Source organism: Tupaia chinensis, unplaced genomic scaffold, assembly GCF_000334495.1.
Source record: "Tupaia chinensis unplaced genomic scaffold, TupChi_1.0 Scaffold000063_1, whole genome shotgun sequence".
Taxonomy (NCBI): Eukaryota; Metazoa; Chordata; class Mammalia; order Scandentia; family Tupaiidae; genus Tupaia; species Tupaia belangeri.
This window is the reverse complement of record NW_006159521.1, coordinates 3887977-3907592: the sequence shown is the minus strand read 5'-3', so window position 1 is coordinate 3907592 and position 19616 is coordinate 3887977. Positions and strand designations below refer to the sequence as shown.

Here is a 19616-nt window from a genome sequence, read left to right as displayed (position 1 = left end):
TCTAATAACAGCACTGCATCAAGAGGCTATGGTAAGGACTGAATATATCAATGCGCGTAAAGCAGACTTTACTATCACCAATATTCAGTAAGGTCTGAACGTGCGCCCCCGCCCCCGTGCACGGACTGGAAACTAAACCCAACTGGGGTGTGTGAGAGGAGGCCCTCAGGAGGTGATCAGGGCACGAGGCCTCTGCCTGTAAGAGCTGGTTTCTGCCATCACAACGACAAGCACCAATGGAGTACCACTTCTGAGAGCCCTCACTGCAGCACTGGTTTGCTTTAAAAGCAGGTTTGCCCTCTCCTGCTCTATCTCCACGCTGGCATGCCAGGTGATGCCTTCTGCCATGTCACCGTGCAGCAAGAAGCCCTCGCCAGATGTGGCCTCCACAACTCTGTGCCAGAAAATGTCTACTGTTCATAAATTACTCCATCTGTGGTACTCTGTGACAGCAGCACAAAATGGACTGAGACAGCATTTTTAAAGTATTACAGACATGATGCCAACAGTTGGCGTGGAGGCTGAGGGTGCTGGACTTCCACATGGCTGACCTCAGTTCAGTCCTGAGGGTGTGGCTTGCTTTCCCTCTCTCTCTCTCTCTCACACACTCTCTCTCTCTCTCTCTCTCTCTGTCTCTCTGGGCAAATTAAAAATAATAATAATAATAATAATAAATAAAATAAAGTTAAAAATAACTCTAAAAAACAAAGTATTACAAACATGCTCTACAAAACACTGACCCCCGTGGGGCTGGCAGGTGGCGTGGTGGTTGAGGTGCTAGACTCCCACATGGCCTACCATGGTCTGAGTCTTGGATCTGGCGACTTGCTCTCATTCTTTCTCTCTTCCTCTCTCTCCTTCTCTCATTAAATTAAAAAATAATAAATAAAATTAAATAAATAAATATTAAAAAAAAAACACTGACCCCCCCCAACTAAAAATAACATAAAACTTAACTAAAATTCATTCTGTGCAGTAATAAAAATCGAAACAAATTCAAGAGGCATACCTCAAGTAAATATCTTAGAGAATAGGGGAGAAGATTCCTCAGAGTGAGCGGAGGGTACAAGTGGATGATGTACGCCGGGTCCCAGTCTTCCCCGTGTGCAGCGATGTAACTTAACTCGTCAGGCAGAGCGACTGTATTCACGATGAGAGGCAGAAAGTTAATCTCTCTGGAGGGACACTGCAACATGCACCTGACTTCCCTGCTTCTGTGCAGCTCTTCCTTCCAGGAAATGTAAGTGGTCGATTCTTTGTACTGGTGCTCTAAGACCCCAGCTGGCTGAAGAAACAACTGGCATCTGCAGAAAAGAAGACAGAGTGGGGCACAGTTCTGATCAAGAACTTAAGAACAAGACTCTCATGAAATCTTCTTGACAACTCAACAAGGTAGGAGGTAAGACTATGCTTTCTACAGCTGAGGAAATTGTGGCAAAGAGAGATTAAGAAACTTGCCCATTGGGGAACCAGCAGTTAGCGTAATGGCTATGTCGCTGGACCCTCACGTAGTCGACTGCGGTTCGCTCCCGGACCCGGTGGCTTAAAACTCACGCCGGGCACGTGTGCGTGCGTGCCCAAGATCCCAAGAGGAGAATGGAGGAGAAGGGATTGCGGCGTGACCATCCCCCCTGGGGGGTGATTTCTCGCTTTCTGTCTCTATGTCTCTCTCTGTCTGTCTGGCGAGCGCATGCGCCATGTAGCTAAAAACCTCTCCAAAAACAAACAAACAAACAAAAAAAAACAAACAAAAAAAGAAACTTGCCCAAAGGCATAATCTAATTCACAGAGGAAATTTCTGGGGGCAGGAGAATTCTGTAAACAAGGAAAAATTTTTTAAATTCTTATTTCAAATACAAAGTAATCTAATAACCGAAGTCTCCAAAAATTCTAAAATATCAAAAATACAAAGAGGAATTTTTATTTGGTAAATTTAAACGATAAATTATTTTTCTATAAAAAAATAAACTATATATACTTAAATATAAATTAAAAGCTAAGACTGGCTGGGCCAGCTGGTGGCATGGTGGTTAAGGTAGTAAGAATGAACCACAGTTCGTCTCAGACCTGGCAGTTTGAAAAACCATGCTGGGCATGTGTACGTCATGTCCCACATACTAAGAAGAGAATGGAGGAGAAAGAATTGCAGAATGGCCATTCCCTTAAAGGGTGATTTCTCACTTTCTCTCTCTCTCTCTCTGGCAAGCACACACACCCTATACCAAAAAACTAAAAGTTAAAACTGGCTTTTATAGGTAAAGATAATAAAAATAGGAGGTTATGCTTTCAGAGTATAGATCCCCAAAGTCATAAAAGTTAAAAATATGTAGTATGAGGGGCCAGCAGGTAGCATGGTGGTTAAGGACACTAGACTCCCACACGGCTAACCACGGTTTGAGTCCTGGACCCGACCATTTACACTCTCTCTCTCTGATCAAAACTGAAAAAGAATGATAATAAATAAATCATTCTTAAAAAAAATATGTAGTATAAAATTTTTCAAGCCTAGTATACTTAGAGAGGTGTTTACCTATATGAATCCAAAGGAACGTGGAATTCCTCTTCAGGTCTGGCTATTCCAATGCGCTCCAATAGCTTAACATTCTTAACATATTTATAGATGACAAAAGCAATAGAAAAATGGTTTTTAATCTGTTGGCGAAAAAGACATGCAAGTAGTTAAAAAAATATGTAAGTTCAAAAGAAAAATATAAGCTGAACACAATTATTTTCAGACGTAGAAAGTTTCAAATCCAAGAATATTTATACTAAAGTAAAAATTTTAGGACACAGTCAAGTGCTATATATAGTAAGTAAACTTGATGTTTAAGTGGCAGTTTAAATCAAAATATTTATACGCTCTGTATACTACATGTTTATGTTTGTTAAGTCTATGGTATCATCTTTTAAACAAATATAATTGGGATCAGAAGACGGCATAATAGTTAACGTCACTGGACTACCACACAGTCGACTGCAGTTTGAGTCCTAAACCTGGTAGCCTAAAACTCATGCCAGGTGCATGTGCATGTGTGCCCAAAATCACAAGAGAGGAATGGAGGAGAAGGGACTGCAACATGGCCATACCTTCCAGGGGGTAATTTCTCGCTTTCTGCTTCTCGGTCTTGCTGGCAAGGGCACATGCCCTATAGTAAAATTCTACCTTAAAAAGAAAAAAAAACCTCATGCTGGGTGTGTGTGTGTGTGTGTGTGTGTGTGTGTGACAAAATCCCGAGAGGAGAATGGAGGAAAAGGGATCGAGGCATAACCATTCCCCCTGGGGAGCAATTTCTTGCTTTCTGTCTCTCACTGTATTTCTGGCAAGTGCACGCACCCTATAGAAAAAATCTCTCTCAAAACAAAACAAAACAAAACAAAACAAAAATGTATTATTGTATTCTAGTCTTTGAAGATTTGAACCATATTTTCTCCATTACAACCCTTTCTCAATCTACCATGTGACTGAAATCAAAACAAAACAAAAATGTATTATTGTATTCTTAGTCTTTGAAGATTTCAACCATATTTTCTCATTACAACCCTTTCTCAATCTACCATGAGACTGAACAGAAATGGGTAGCAAAGAAAAATAGTGTCACTTTTTTTTTCTCATTTACAGTTTTATGAATGCTGGCACTAAACATGAACTAAAGGACAACAATGGACAAAATATGAAATATTTCTACTTGTATTTGATGTTTTAAGTAGGAAGAAATACCGTAGTACATAGAAAAACAATGTGTAATAAGCCTTAAAGTAGAAAAGGAACTATTCATACAGATTAAAATAGTACATTTTTTTTCAGGAATTATTCCAACATTCCTTCATTCATATATGAAAACTACAACTGAGGGGCCAGCAGGTGGCATAGTGGTGGTTGAGGCACTGGACTCCCACATGGCCAACCATAGTTTAAGACCCAAACCCAGCGGCTCGAAACTCACGCTAGGTGCATGTGCGTGTGTGCCCAAAATCCCAAGAGAAGAATGGAGGAGAAAAGAAAAATACAATTAAGAGTGACACATAAAAAAATGGTATGTTATATACTATTTACCAACTATAATTACCAAATTCTTTTGTTCTTTTTAGTTTTTTCTTTTGCTATAATGTGTGCACTCACCAGACACACACACACACACAGAGAGAGAGAGAGAGAGAGAGAGATGGAAAGTAAGAAAGTAAGAAATCAACCTCCTGGGGAGATGACCAAACTGTAATCCCTTCTCTATACTCTCCTGCTGGGATTCTGGGCACATATGCATGCTCACACAGTGTGATTTTCAAGTTGCCAGGTCTGGCAACTCACACCATAGTGGGCAACATGGGAGTCCAGCACCTTCACAACCATGCCACCTGCTGGCCCCAATTACAATATTCTTAAATACAGAATGTTTAAAGGTATATGTAAAAACATCTTCATTATTTGTAAATCCTGGAGACAATAAATAGGGGCTTTAAATTAGCAAAACTGTTTTTATCAGACACTTAAGACAGACAATGTAACAGAAGCAGGTTGGATAAAATCCCGTTTCCTATTTATTTGTGAGTAATCATTAGTGACCTAATCAAGTTTTACTATACAGCTAAATCATGTAATCTTTCTTGATATACTGAAAGGGATACGATTCACTTTAAAGCATTACCTGCAGAGGAGAACGCAGGGTAATTACTTTATTCCCCTCAGTGGCATCGATCTGCACCAGGACCGAGTCGGAATGCCTGGCACCGGGATTCCGCACGTTATACAACCGCCGTCCCGGCCTGGCAACGGGGATGTTGGCGACTTCTGTATACCCGTGAGGTACTAGGCAAAGTAAAGGGAGGGCAATTCCAAATATTAGATTTACCAGCATTCTTCCATGACAGAATAACCAACCACCAGGACCTCAAAACAATGACCAGAATATTCTTTCCTCGTGACCAGAAATCACTACGAACTGCTTTTCTAAAACACAGAAACTAAAGAAATCAGTTACTAACAAAAATTTTTGACCTAAAACAATTTTTCTTGTTAAAACAAATAAGATATAAATTATTTATTATTCTTTCTACTATGTAACAATTTCCTTTTCTTTCTAATAGTTCTAAATGCAGTCAATATTTCAGAACTTCTGAATATAGGTATTTTCTCTCTTCATTGAACTTCCACTCTTTTCAAAGCATATCATATACTCTATTATTTAAGGGTGTGAAATAATCTTGTTTTCTAACTTAAATTAACCAAGTTCAATTTTCTCAGGATTAGAAGAAACAAGAGTTTATCGACGACTTTTTTGAAGCCTTTGTCTCCCAAGACATGTTGTCCCCCAAGATATGTGCAGCAAAATATTTTCTATACTATATCATAAAATAAGTCCACAAAAACAACTCATAAGATAACCTTAAAATAAAACAAACATAGCATACCAAAAGTCAGAGTGAAGAAGGAACTTTCTTGACGGCTCAGTATAGACAGTTTCCCTTGACGTGAAGGTTCAAGGCTGGCATATTCCAGTTCCAAATTCTGGCCAGCATCAACATCATAAATATGACTTTTCTCAGTGCAGCCCACAACTCTGAAATTATGATTGGGCCTCACCTTAATGGGAATACCCACAGCATTTTTTACAGTGAAAGGAGCCCTGTCTTTCAAAGAATAGTCGAAAGTAGAAGCAGTGCCTTCTGAAAAACCCTGAAAAGATGAAACACCATCACAATGCAATTTTTGTAATATCTATGTTCGCTTCAAAAACTATGCCATGACTACACATTTTTTAAGAAGCTCATTTTGATGGCAAAAAACCCTCCATGCAAGTTTCATCTTAAAATTCCACTTGAAATATTCTAAACAAGAATCACACATACTTTTGCTAAGTTGTTGAAAACAGTAAGACAGCTTTTGGATACTGTTATATTCATTGTATCTCCTGAAGAAATGTGAATGGCCATTTGTGGCTCAGGAATAAAATCATCTCCTGGCATCAAACTTTTATCCTGGACCGGGTTCTTTTTCACCTATGAGAATAGATAAGAAGAAATTTAAGTTTTAGCCCACTAATAATACAGTTATGATAGTCAATAGCATTAAGTTCTCCTGCATTGGTTAGTATTTTTTAAATACTCTGTGCTTCAGCCGGATTTAGTGCAGATCGGCATCTTTTCGGTACCAGCACTACGCCATGCAGAGAACGCCTAGGACGGTGCCGTGCAAGCCCCAGGACAGCCACAGCAAGCGCCCGTCATGCACCACCCGCAGTGCCATTACTTAGTGTCACCTAGACGGCAGTTTCGCGTTGCTGGGCATTGAAGACGACTCTCAAGTCTAGACAGATTCTCACTGAATGTACTGTCTAGAAATAACAGTATCTTTTCTTCTACTTTTTACCAGTAATGCCTTTATATAAGATTTTACATAGGGCATGCAATGTGGCCATTTCCCAGAAGGTGATTTCTCACTTTCCATCACTCTCTCTTTCTCTGTCTCTCTGGCGAGCACATGTGCCCTATGGCAAAAACCTTAAAAAACAAAATTAAGAGAAATTTTTTGATGTTCATTTAAAAATAAAAATTGTAGGACCAGCAGTTAGCATAATGGCTATGTCACTGGACTCCCATGTAGTCGACCGCAGTTCCAGTCCCAGACCCAGTGGCTTAACCTCACACCAGGTGTATCTGTGTGCGTGCCCAAGATGCCAAGAGGAGAATGGAGAAGAAGGGATTGCGGTGTGGCCATCCCCCCGAGGGGTGATTTCTCACTTTCTTCTCCTCTATCTCTCGCTTTCTGGTGAGTGTACATACCCTATAGCAAAAACCTCTAAAAAAAAAAAAAATGCTATTAATGCAAATCACATTTTTGATGAAAATAAGTATTAAAAAATACAAATAGTGATGAAGGAGGCTTTATCACTCTTCAATGCCTGCTTAAGAAAAGATAGATGAATTATATTTCCATGCTGTATTCAATCTGTTGAAATACCACATTTATACAGTCTCTGAAAAACACCACTGTATAATCATGAGAGAATAATAATTTAAAAATGATATATAATGGGGACCAGCAGTTAGCGTAATAGCTATGTCACTGGACTCCCATGTAGTTGATCATGGTTTGAGTCCCAGAACCAGTGGCTTAAACTCACACCAGGCACATGTGCATGCGTGCCCAAGATCCTGAGAGGAGAATGGAGGAGATGGGATTGCTGTGTGGCCAACCCCCTTGGGGGGTGATTTCTCGCTTTCTGTCTCTCTGTCTCTCTCTGTCTTTCTGGCGAGCGTACATGCCCTATAGCTTAAACCTCTCAAAAAAAAAAAAAAAAAGATTATATATAATGTCTGAGTATTACTGTGAAAATACAGGGGTTCAAGGATCCTGGACCATAAAAGTCCTGAATTAAAAAATACTAATGAATATGTGTAATTTGTCTATACCAACATACATACAAAGATATTTTATGGTTTCCTTACATTAAGCCTTAAGTTCCATTGTCTTTTCCCCTCCACTCTCTCAATCAGTGGCTCCCAGACAGCATGGATCTCATTGTAATAGTGAACCTGGAAAGGCACAGAATTAAAATAAGCATGTCTTTCAACCTTAATTACATATTTCTGTAGCCAGTAGAAAAAAACTACTAAGTAACTAATGCTTTAGGTCAGTAGCCATCTTAAAAACTCACTTAAAGACACAAACTATATATAAATAGGGTGTGTTCTCCTTTACTTTCTCACTTTATTGGCACAGAAAATTATTCGGAAAAAAAAAATTACAAAAATATCACCAAAGAATAATGCAGCCATACCTGCAGGGTCATGTCAGCAGCAGCAGTCATTAGAGAAGTCCAATTCTTAATATTTCCTGAAAACTTAGACTCTGCTAACAACAAAGGGACAGTCCGATGGCCAAGACCACACTCCAGGGTCACCTGAACGGCCTCCACAGCAATAGCGCAGTTTTCCTCTGTCATGGGATGTCCAATGTCATTGAAGCTTTCTGTTATTTCTGTTGCCATGTCAACACCAAGAAACCAGGAATTATAATCACTGATAGATTTGATGCCCCACAGATTTTCTATTTCTTTGGATGTATCTTTGGATTCATCTTCTTTGGTCTTTGGAGACATAGCAGCCATTATTGTCATCACAGTATTGAGAATTATGGGTGAAATCTTTTAAAAAGAAAAGAGAAAAAATATTTAGAATAACTTCTTTCCCAGATGAGAGCTAATACATACAGAGCAAAAGAAGTTAAAAAGTAATTAATTCAAAATGTAAATGTATTGAATTCATAACTAAGAAAACATACATGTGTCAAATCAACTAGCTGAAGAACACTGACTTCCACTTAGGTTACCTGGAATGCCAGTGGTCCAAGGATAAAGCTAAGATGATCCCTTCACAGCAAACTGTTACATGAATAGGCAAGTGCAGAGATGGGACTGAACTGTTCATTTTGCAACCAGCTGTATTAACTCAGACAAAGTGTGTATTCCTTATCAAGATAACACACATAGGGCTTCCATTTGTCTTACTGAAAAAGAAAGTCTGGAAATCACAGATCCCTTTTGATTTACCCCAAGATCTGCACATTCTACCTGCACCCTGTTCACCTGCCTCACTGCCATGGCTGTGCCTCACGTCTACACTGACGACATCTGTGTGTACTCAGCACCCTCTCAGCCTACCATTCACACTGCTGCCAAAATGATTTTTTCTAAAACCCAAATCTGGGCATGTCAGTCTTATGCCTAGAATCTGTAGCTACTTTAGATAACTTTCAGGATATTACACAAGCTCTTTGTAGCCTAGTGCCTATTCAATTAGCTGGCCACAATTTCCCAAAGTTGGAGAAATACTGGGTTAAGTAAGTTAAATAGATCCCATTATTATCCACTTCTTACGACCCTTACTTAATATGCTAAAAAGGTATAATGACATCACTCAGAGGAGGATCTGGTGCATAGTGTTTTCCTAACTTAACCTGTCACCTGAACCCTTTGTTTCCCTTGCCTTATCACTGTCACCTGTAATTAATGCTTCCAGTCCGACAGTTCTACCACCCTATTCTCTCCAGTCACTTCGGCCCACCCCTGAAGTCTTCAAGAATTTTTTCACACCTATGGCCTCCATGCATACTGTCAGATCCGTCTGGACATCCCTCCTCCTCCTCTCCATCTACTTAACATCTACGAGTCTTTCAGAACTCAGTTTAAGTGGTCCCACTTCCAGACAGTTCTCCCTGATGTGCTGGTTTGCCCACATTCTCACCAGCACCTTGAGCATTCCTTTAGCACTGAAAGCTATAATCATTCATTTACTCACTTCTCTCACATATGCCATTACATTTTTGGAAGGCAGAAACCATGTATTCTTAATGCCTTATACTGGACTTTTTTTTTTTGCACATAGCAAGAACTCAATAAAGTTTGCTAAATAATAAATAAATCCAAGTGCAAAGAAACAGAAAATCCCAGCTCCCAGCTCCTTAGTACCTTAAAGAAAATACATGTAAAGTCAAGGAATCCTAGCCCTCCCGCCCACTTCATAGCTTTAAAAAAGCAAATCTGGGGCCAGCAGATGGCACGATTGTTAAGGCGCTAGACTGCTGCATGGCTGACCATGGTTCAAGTCCTGGAAGTGGAGGCTTGCTTTTGCACTTTCTGTCTCTCTCTAACTGATCAAATTTAAAAACACTACTACTACTACTACTACTACTAATAATAATAATAATAATAAATAAAATTAAATGATTCTCTTTTTTAAAAAAAAGTAAATCTGTTAGTAAGATACAGTCTAAGAAGGTCCAGTATTCTAAAATACTGAGACAAAACCACATTATTACTGTCTTGGCACTCCAAATAAACTTTGGTTTGAGCCTTGGTTCAATCACTGCTGGTCACCGATCTGGATAAGTAAAGCTACTATCATTATTGGCATTACCCACCTCATTTTTGTACGTCTGGACAGAGAGAAAAATGGGTTTTATAAAGGATTCTGTCTTCTGCTTATAACCTAGCAATAAGTCACATTTAAAGTCTGAATATCATCAGCAATATTTGTTTTTTTCCAAGACTTTCAATGTCAGAGACATAAAAATAGGAAACCTTAATAGTATATGCCTAGCATGTATCTTCCGGTATAAATAGTTTCTAAGATAAATAAGACATTTAATCACAGTTATTAAGTTCAAATTATACATCAAATACTGGTTCAGCCCCACAGCCTAACGGCCAAGGGAGCCGGGTCCCACATGGCCAGTCATGGTTCCAGTCCCAGCCCCGGAGGCCTCTAATCCCAATGAGATGGACAAATGGAGGAGAAGGGACTATGGTGTAGCCGTGACCCACTGAGGGGTGTTTTCTCCTTCTCCCTTTCTCTGTCTTTCTCAAGTGAGTACATAAACCCTCCGGCAGTTAAAAAATAATTTATGTATCATATAAAAGCCTGAAATGACTAATCACAAATAACGTAACAGCAGTTTTATCCCTCTATACTTTCCTTCCTTCTTTTCCCACTCCATCTCTCTTCTCCCCTCCAACTCATTATCCCCAATGCACACATACTAATATAATAAAGAAAAAACACCCAGATCATTAATATTAAAAAGTACTCTTTTAAAGAAAATAGAAATAAATACTTGCGTTAAAGAAAACTGTGTCTTAACGTAAGACACATTTACTGATTATTGAATACGTAACTAGTATGAGGCTCAACTTATGAGAAACTTCAAAAGTTATTGTCAAAAGTAACTGCAAGACATGATATTGTTAAGAAAAAAAGAACTGGTTTTCACCTAGGCAATATGATAGCACTAACCTTAACTGTAAATTCTTTTACCATAATATTTATGTTTTGTTTTCCAGAAGCCCATGTACATTTTTCCATAAATAAAGAGCAGGGTTGCAAAACCTAAAAACAAATAAATGAAATTCATATTTCCTTAGTGACAGATCCGTTATATATGTAAACCCACGTACAAGAACTGTATCTTATTTACCTTGGGGTCTTTGACTATAACCTATTAATAAAAGGCAAGTTAAATTAGCTGAACATCTCTGAAGGCTCTTCTGAACGGTGACTAATCTATAAACAGTGTTAAAGAACTTTAAGCAGTTCTAATGATGCCGTCATGCCAAATCCCTGAGTAATGGTACAAATTTATAAGAAGAAATTTGAAATATTTTCTTTGCCAATATTTTTAAATGATGCTCTCTGTAAATACAATTTTGTGATATCTATAAAAATCAGCAAGAGGGGCTGGCAGGTAGCATGGTGGTTAAAGACGCTGGACTCCCCCATGGCTGACTGTGGTCCGGGTCCTGGACCTGACAGCCTGCTTTCTCACTTTCCCTCTCTCTCTCTTTCACTCTGTCCCTCTCTGGTCATATTAAAATAAATAAATAAATAAAGTTAAATAATACTTTTTTAAAAAATGGGCTAGATTATGGCAAGGCAGCTAAATGAACCATCAGGTGATCAACAATATCAGATAAGGTCACGTTTGGAATAAATTTCAAATCTTCAAATTAGATTTACTACAGTCTTGAAGTCTATATTCTGATCATTAAAGAAATAAATAAAATAACCATGCACCTGAACTGAATGGGTGAATTAGTACTGCAGAACTATCATTATTAAAAATTAGGATAGGGACCAGTAGATGGTGTAATGGTTACATTGTTGGACTCCCATGTAGTCAACAGCGGTTTGAGTCCCAGACTCAGTAGCTTAAAACTCATATCAGGCATGCGTGTGTACATGCCCAAAATCCCAAGAGGAGAATGGAGGAAAAGGGACTACAGCACGGCCATCCACCCTGGGGGTAGATTTTTCGCTTTCTGTCTCTCTATCTCTCTCTGTCTCTCCGGGCTCACAATAGCAAAAAAACTCTCTCTTAAAAAAAAAATTAAGATGAACTTTTAAGTTGGCTATGACATGTCTAAAGATGCTAAGAGTATTTTATGATAAAGTATACATTTCTTTATGCATTTCATTTCTTTATGCATATTGCCTTGCTCACGAAACTTTAAAATTTAAAGAAATACTGCAAATGAATCATATAATAACTCTCTTACCATAAATTTATCAAGTTCACTTTAAAATATTTTGCATATAAATTAACTAAAATTTTGTTTTTTCGGTAATAATGCAAAAATATAACTGAAAATAACTTTTAAAACAGCAGAATATCATCTCTTTTGATCACATAACTTGAAGCAGAATTTTTCATCCTAAACTTTCATATTCACTCACTCGTCATTCACGCATTTGCTGAGCGCACTATGGCAAGCAAAAGTAACAGCTGAAAAACAATATTGACTTACACTAAAATTGAAATATTATTCAAGAGCAGATAATGTAATTTAAAAATAAAAATCCCAAACAGCCCAGTCTGGGGTAGTCCCAGTTCTGTCACTCCCAGGCGTGGTTCAGTCATTTAACGTCTTTGTAATTCAACATCATTATCTGCAAAACCCCTGCAGAGCTCTCCAATGCCAGGATTCTAGGAATCAACATTGCTACCATTCTTCAATGCAAGATGCAGAGAGGAGGTTAATTCTTACTGTAGTAATGTTCTTCCCTCTCTTCTCCCTGAGAAAAGGGCAGGCGAGCACTTTCAGATCTCGGACAGAAGCTTCCATCATCTGTTCCAGTTTGGATGTTGACAGGGAGAGGTTGCACTGGAACGAGGCTGTCAGAGCGGGAGCATCGGCCCTGGTCAGGTTGGCGACAAACACCACTTCCGGATCTGTGATCATAGCCTTTAAGGTCATGTTTGGTCTTACAGAGTCATCTGAAGAAACAAACACGAGAACCAAAAAGCTTTAAGATAAATCTTGTCACTTGACAATAGGTGATCTAAACTACAGTTCCTAAATTGTTCTCAATATTTTGCTATAATGGCAAAATTAACAATATTAATTGATAGGTTAATACTAATGATTAGATGATTATTAACAAATACTGACTGTGCAAGATCATGCAGTCTGATCCCTGTCCCAAGAAGCTCATTCCTACTTTACTCTAACAGGAATGATCTTGTTTTGAGTTTCGGTTGGTCAGGAATAAAGTCTGTGCACATATGCAGACCTAAGTTCATATAATGCCAGGAGGCAGGGCAAGAAAAGGAGAAGTGGAGGAGAATACCAGGAAGAGAAAAGAGAGCCTGAAGCAGACCACCGTTACTGATGTCCTTCGATGTCACCAACAGCACACCATGTCATGTAATCTGCTGTACAGAGGAATCCATGTATGCACAAATGCAGAGATATCACATCTGATTACTGGCAAAGAACAGCAAGGATGCTGGAAAAATCACATTCTTACCTTGCCCGTAAATCTAGTTTTCCAATCTTGCTTGGTTACACATTAGAGAGAAAAATGACTTTAGACAATTTTAACCCTGGAAATCACTGATCTACTTAACAATGCTATAGAATAAAGATACTATAAAGTCCAAGAAGTGGTGTGACAATAACACAACTGGACTAACATGGGAAGGGCCGGTTCAGATCCCAGGTCCTCCCGTGCATTTACAAGCTGTTCAAGAGTTCAAAGAGGTGAGCTGATATCCAGGAGAGTTACGCTGGGACCTCCAACATGACTGCCTCCTCCTTCCAGCTTTTCAGCTGCTCTTTAATGTGCCAGAATTCAACAGAATGTTTTATTTAACGAAAAATTCCTCTCCATAAAATGCTGCCAACCACTGACCCCTTTCAGGTGAGTAAAGAAATGTTAATGGCCCTGAGATCCAGAGCAGATTCCTGGCCCCCAGATCATGTACAAAACTCAAAGACTGATTTTACATTCATAAGGTTCGCCATTTCTCTTCTCTCCTTTTTGTAATTTTTATTAAACCGTACAATAACTTGCCATCTACAACAGACAAATCCTGCTAACCTTTTTCTGCCCTGGCTTTCCCTGCCGCAGTCTGTCGCAGAATCTGTGTTTCTTTTGCTACATTTTCGGGACTCTGAGGCATGGCTTTGATAAAGAAATCGGCCACAGTCATCAGGAATTCCACGCTGGCACACACGTACAGCTTGTCAAGAACAGCATCGATCTGGCTTCCATTTCTGTCTTGTTTGTAACTTACATCAATCATAGAACTGTTGTTATCTTGGTCACTCTTTCTGTCAATCATTCTGAAAAGGAATATACCATTCATTGTTTTAGTCCTGCTAAAACAACAAAAGAATGACAATTTCCCTATGCACTTTAATAATGTTTCTTTCACCTTTGAGTTTCTAATCTGAATCAAAAAGGGAAAGTGTTAACTAAAATCTTATTCCCAAGTAGTGATCAAGACGCAGTCTCCTCTTCTCCAAGCAAGATTCACGCTAGTAAGGAACTACAGAATGTTTTATAATGATAATGCAATACTAGAAAAACAAATCAAGGACTGCTGGAAAGAAATGTGGGCAATCATAAAACACATCAATATGTTTCCACAGAATGTAATTATATTATTGTATGAAATAAAACCTTTGGGAAAGGTTTTATCTCCAAAGATCATCCTGTACAATTTGATCTGCAAGTCCTCTGATCACCAAGTGTTCACCAAGTGTCTGCGATGATGTCCCACACATCCTCAAAGGCACTGGGAGGACCAGGCTACCAAACTGATGGTGGCACTGTCAGCCTTGCCGAGAGCTGTGGACAGTGACCCCACACATGAAGTGTGCCTAAGACAAGCTCTCCTCATTCATTGCCTCCCAGGACAACAAAGGGCTCAGAAGTATCTAGTATGTATCCAACAGAGTCCAACTATAATAGCAACAAAGGTCCACCCCCAACAACAAAATCAAGTGGAAAATTATGCCTCATTATTTGATCATGGAAATAAAAGGATAATTAGGCTACTGAAGTGACATATTTCCCACTTCATAGAAGGTTCCTGTAAGTTAATCTTTCAAAATGGGTTGGCAATGTGAGCATGTTCGGGATTCTTTGTCTATGAAAATTTTGAATAACATTCTGTAGAACTGTTTTAAAAGACATGAACAAAATAAACAAGATGAAGAGAACCACAGCTGTAAGGCTTAAAAAAAAAAAAAAAAAAGCTGACTACTGGGAACAATCTAGAAAAACATATTATCAACATATCATACCATGCACATTTAGTATTAAAATACTTCTCTCCTCTTACTTCCCATTTTTATGACGGTACTCCATTTTATTATTAACTCCCGCTCATTTAAACCTTAAAGCAGGTGAATCTGTTGTTAACATTACTTCTTGATACAATTCAAACCAGGAAGAGTGGCCAAAAAACAGAGTCCTCTTTTGATGCTCCCAAGCCCAAACATGTTAGATGCAATGCCAGACTTAAATAGCGTGAGGCACGCAGACCAACGAACCTGGAGGTTGCCCTCTCAATGCCTTCTCTGAGGTCATCGAGGGTGCATGTCTGAAGCTTAAGGCTGACATTCAGGGAGCCGTCCTTACACATCTTCCCAGCGGAGGCCATAAGGTGGAGTCTAAGTTCGCCAAGCCGGAAACGGTCATTATGAAATGAAAGTTTGGACTCCTATGGTGAATTTTCCAAACAGAAGAATCAGTTATCTTTAAATGTTCTGTAATCACTTTTAAACAAATTTCTTAAGAACTTAAAGGCAAATTAATCTCACAAATTTTAAAAGAATGGGTGCTATAACACAAAAGGAACCAAGAATAATATGTGTATTTGTGAGGATATGTGTGATACAAATAGACATGTGTATGTGTGTGCTGATACTCAACAGCAGTTAATACCCAAAAATTATCTGACTTACAGTTTAATGCAAATAAAAATAACCAGAAAACATTGTCAATTAAAGAATCAATCTAACTAACACACATCCAATGGGTTCTTCTATAAAACACTGCAGTAAGAACTATGAGGTTGGAAAGAACAGATAAGGCACAGTAGGTGGCCTCTCCCTAACTGAGAAAATGGTAAAAATACATTAAAGGAACATCACGAGGAGGCGGGTGCTTTCTCGTTTGCCAACCCCTCTCTCTGACTCTTCAGTAAGTACACGTGCCCCTCGGCACAAATTTTTAAAATAATAAAATGTTTCTACTGTATTAAAAAATCATTATGCCATTAGACCTTGGTTCTTCAATTCTTAACATAGCTTTAATATGTACCTACTGCATGTAACATTTATTTAATAGAAACACAATGCAGTCATGACTTTAAAAAGAATTACTTAAGACTCCAAAGCCACTAAAGTACTCTTCTTAGATATAGATATATAGATAGATACACACACATATGGATATATAAGTGCATATATACATATATACACATATATGTATATATAGCTATGCAATAAAAATATATATAAAATTACTCACATATAAAATTCCTCTATAATTGATCAAAATGTGTTTTGATGCTAATGCTACTTGGAAAGAAATGAAACTCAAGGAGCTTTTCTTTAGCCTTAAGAAATTAATTTCTCTGCATCTTTTTAAATCATGATTGTTGATTTACATGTAATTATTGGACATCTCTGTGAGGTGCAGTGTGTTTTTTCAAAGCACGCATACAGTGTACAATAGCCTTGTAAGATCAGAAACACTACCAGAGGGAAGACAGAGGCGGGACCAGTGCATAGCCTATAGTGCAAATGAAATTTTACGTACATACCCAATTTTTTTAATGGACAGGTAAACAAATGTCAATATCCTAAAACTGAGCATCAAGAGCTAAGGATTATTTCTAAATACAGAAATTTACGACATACCTGGTTGATATCATTATTATAAAGAATAATGGACAGAGATTCAAAGTAGAAGTCAAATTGCAGAGAGACGTTGGGGTCCACAGAAAGCTTTGAGTTTGTCAAATCTTCTTGTTCTGATGGTTGAAACATGAATATGAAAATCAAAAACCTTTTAAGTAGGTATGTTAATTTATACATGTTTTAAAAGCTGGAATAATACTTATTCTAAATTTATATCGCACTTCTAGGATTCAAGCCACATTATGAGATCATTAATAAAAATGGCAATGATTATTCCACATTTTTTTAAGGGAGATTTTTGCTATAGGGTGCTCGCCCTTGTCAGAGAGAGAGAGACAGAAAGCGAGAAATCACCCCCTCACGAAGGATAGCCGTGTTGCAATTCCTTTTCCTCTAGTCTCCTCTCGGGATCTTAGGCACGCACACACACCCAGCATGAGTTTTATGCCACTGGGTCCAGGACTTGAACTACCATCAACTAGGCAGGAGTCCGTGACATAACCCTTATGCCATCTGCTGGTCTTATTCCACATATTTTTAATATAGGACAAAGTGGCAGAGGCAGAATATCTACATTAAAATTTTAAAAAGAAAGAGAGGGCCTTGCAAAAAGTATCAGAGAACTTTTTCTTTTTTTTTTTTTTTAAATGAAAAGAAGTCCCTTCAAAGCAAAACTATTTATGAGCGATTAGTTTATAATACCATGTCTGGTGTGAATAGTTTTCTCAAGGTGTACTGCCTCAGCACATGGTGAATTCAGCAAACCCAGATTTCACAGTGAAGGGTAAACAAGCACCATACAGGTCCACAGGTGACCCTTCATTACCACAAAAGGGCTGTCCATCCCTGGGAGCTCCGAGAGGCAGAGCCCCAGCCCCAGCCCCAGCCCCAGCAGATGTCCCACCGTAAATACTGTAACGATGAACCAGTGCACACCACATTATGCCGGACCACTGGAATTACTCAACATAATATGACAATAACGCTACGTTTTCTCCAGAGTCAAAGTGAAAATCCTCATCGGTACGTACCTTTGAGCTGGTCAGGCCCACTCAGAACATCTTTCCTCATTCTCACAGTCTCCGGGGCAGACTGGGTAGGGTGTGGCTGAGAAGAAGCCTCACCGAGATTTTCCAGCAAAATCTTCATCAACACTGTTAAGTCATCTTCACTAAGGGCAACCTGGATATCACCAATGATCCCAATCATTTATTGGCATACAGTAATAAAAAATGTAGACAATCATATCTATGTCTTAATTTATGGCTCATCAAATTAACTAATTGTTCATCTACCCAAAAAAAGAGAGAGAGAGAGAGAGTGCGGGCTGGGGCCCCAAGTACTGGGGAGGAGAGTGGTGTTGAGTACTGCCCACACTCCTGCTGCCCTGTCTGCTCCCACGCTGTCCTGCCCCTCGTCCTGTGCCTCCCTGCCCTTGCCCTACCTCCATCTCCATTCTGCTCGCTCCTTTCACCCAGGACCAGTTCCATCTCTGTATTATTTTCTCCCCTCCAAACTCAGTACACAATGAGTGCTGCTCAGCTTCTAGTCTCCACCAAGAAGTAAAAAAATAAATATGTTCTTGTGCTATGTAGCTCTTAATCTCAGAACATTTGCACCTGGACATACAGAAAACATTCCACGTGTCAAGAATGACACCTCACGGGCCAGCGGGTGGCATGATGGCTGAGGTGCTGGACTTCGCATGGCCGACCACGGTTTAAGTTTTGGACCTGGTGGCTTGCTTTCTCACTTTCCCTCTCCCTCTCTCTCTCTGATGAGTGAACATGCTCTATAGCAACTGCAAAAATGGCTGCAAAACAACATGAAGCAGCTAGAACTAGCGAAACTGCAACTGGCTGCTAAGCGCTCTTAAATCACTACTTTCTTTGAAGTTCCTTTTCCTGCTACCTTTCGTCAATCTCCTGTGTCTGGCACTTAACACGGATCCACACCAGCAAGCATGTGTGGACAGCACTTCCCCTCCGATGGCCACAGTCCCACGATTCCCAAATGAGGTGTCCTCACCAGGGAAACGGCCAAATCCCAGCCCAAATGAAAACAGGAGATAGGGATTTCCTGTGTGTCCCAAGACCCAGTCCTCAGGGAACAAGTGTAACTTCAACTCCTCAGAACTTTCTTGTGTATATATCCCCACTCATGATACCTATTGAGATACCACAGCTGCCTGAGAAACAGCAAACTTCGCCCCCTCTTCCGGCTGCTGTGAATTAAAAACGTAACCATATTTCATGTTAAACTGACCTTAGTAAGTCTAAAGGACAACTCTGAAAGGTGGCTCCATGATTCTTTTAGAACAGCCAAACAGGTCAACCCAGAACCACCTGCTGTGACCAGTTGACACACTTCCTGGGCTACAGACCAGGCCCAGGAGGACTAACACACTGAGACTAACGAGATGTTTGGAGAGGCCTGGATGACTGCAGATTAGGCAGCACAGGCCTTGTCTGCTGTGGCTTGGGAGAACAGTGACCCACTAGGATGCTAAACTATCACATCTCTTACCTTTTTCCTTTTTCTTTCTTTCTTTTTTTTTGTTGTTGTGTTTCTTTTTTTAATACTTCAAGCATAAAGGCAAGGCTAGAGAATACGTAAATCTTGCCCCGCATGCCTGGCCCGGTCCAATCTTAAGTTGCTACGTTTCCTTCAAAGCGTTCTTCCTCATTATCCAGCTGCAGCTACGCTGCACGGTACCTTGCTGAGAGCACACTGCATGCTCTTTACACCCCCAGCAGGTGACGCCATCCTGAATTAGGATTCCCACGAACACTGCCTTACCTTTATTGGTACTCTTTCTCTTATAAACAGTATACAGCATTGTCTTGTTGTAAAATAAGACAGAACTGCATTATTTTTCAATTCACTTTTCCATTTTTATATTTACGGTAC

The 19616-nt window shown here is 39.3% G+C and overlaps 1 protein-coding gene across 1 annotated transcript in view; it reads right to left on the bottom strand.

Moving 5' to 3' along the window:
• Positions 1–19616, bottom strand: part of VPS13C (vacuolar protein sorting 13 homolog C) — a 203215-nt gene that overhangs the window by 64140 nt on the left and 119459 nt on the right. Inside the window, exons 48-60 of the mRNA XM_014593070.2 lie at positions 17738–17888; positions 16707–16819; positions 15333–15502; positions 13873–14117; positions 12537–12766; positions 10789–10881; positions 7776–8141; positions 7444–7530; positions 5845–5994; positions 5407–5671; positions 4644–4804; positions 2531–2652; positions 1010–1304 (exon numbers count right to left, since the gene is read on the bottom strand). Of these exons, the coding sequence (XP_014448556.1) occupies positions 1010–1304; positions 2531–2652; positions 4644–4804; positions 5407–5671; positions 5845–5994; positions 7444–7530; positions 7776–8141; positions 10789–10881; positions 12537–12766; positions 13873–14117; positions 15333–15502; positions 16707–16819; positions 17738–17888 (2448 nt within the window). The remainder of the gene's footprint in view (positions 1–1009; positions 1305–2530; positions 2653–4643; positions 4805–5406; positions 5672–5844; positions 5995–7443; positions 7531–7775; positions 8142–10788; positions 10882–12536; positions 12767–13872; positions 14118–15332; positions 15503–16706; positions 16820–17737; positions 17889–19616) is intronic.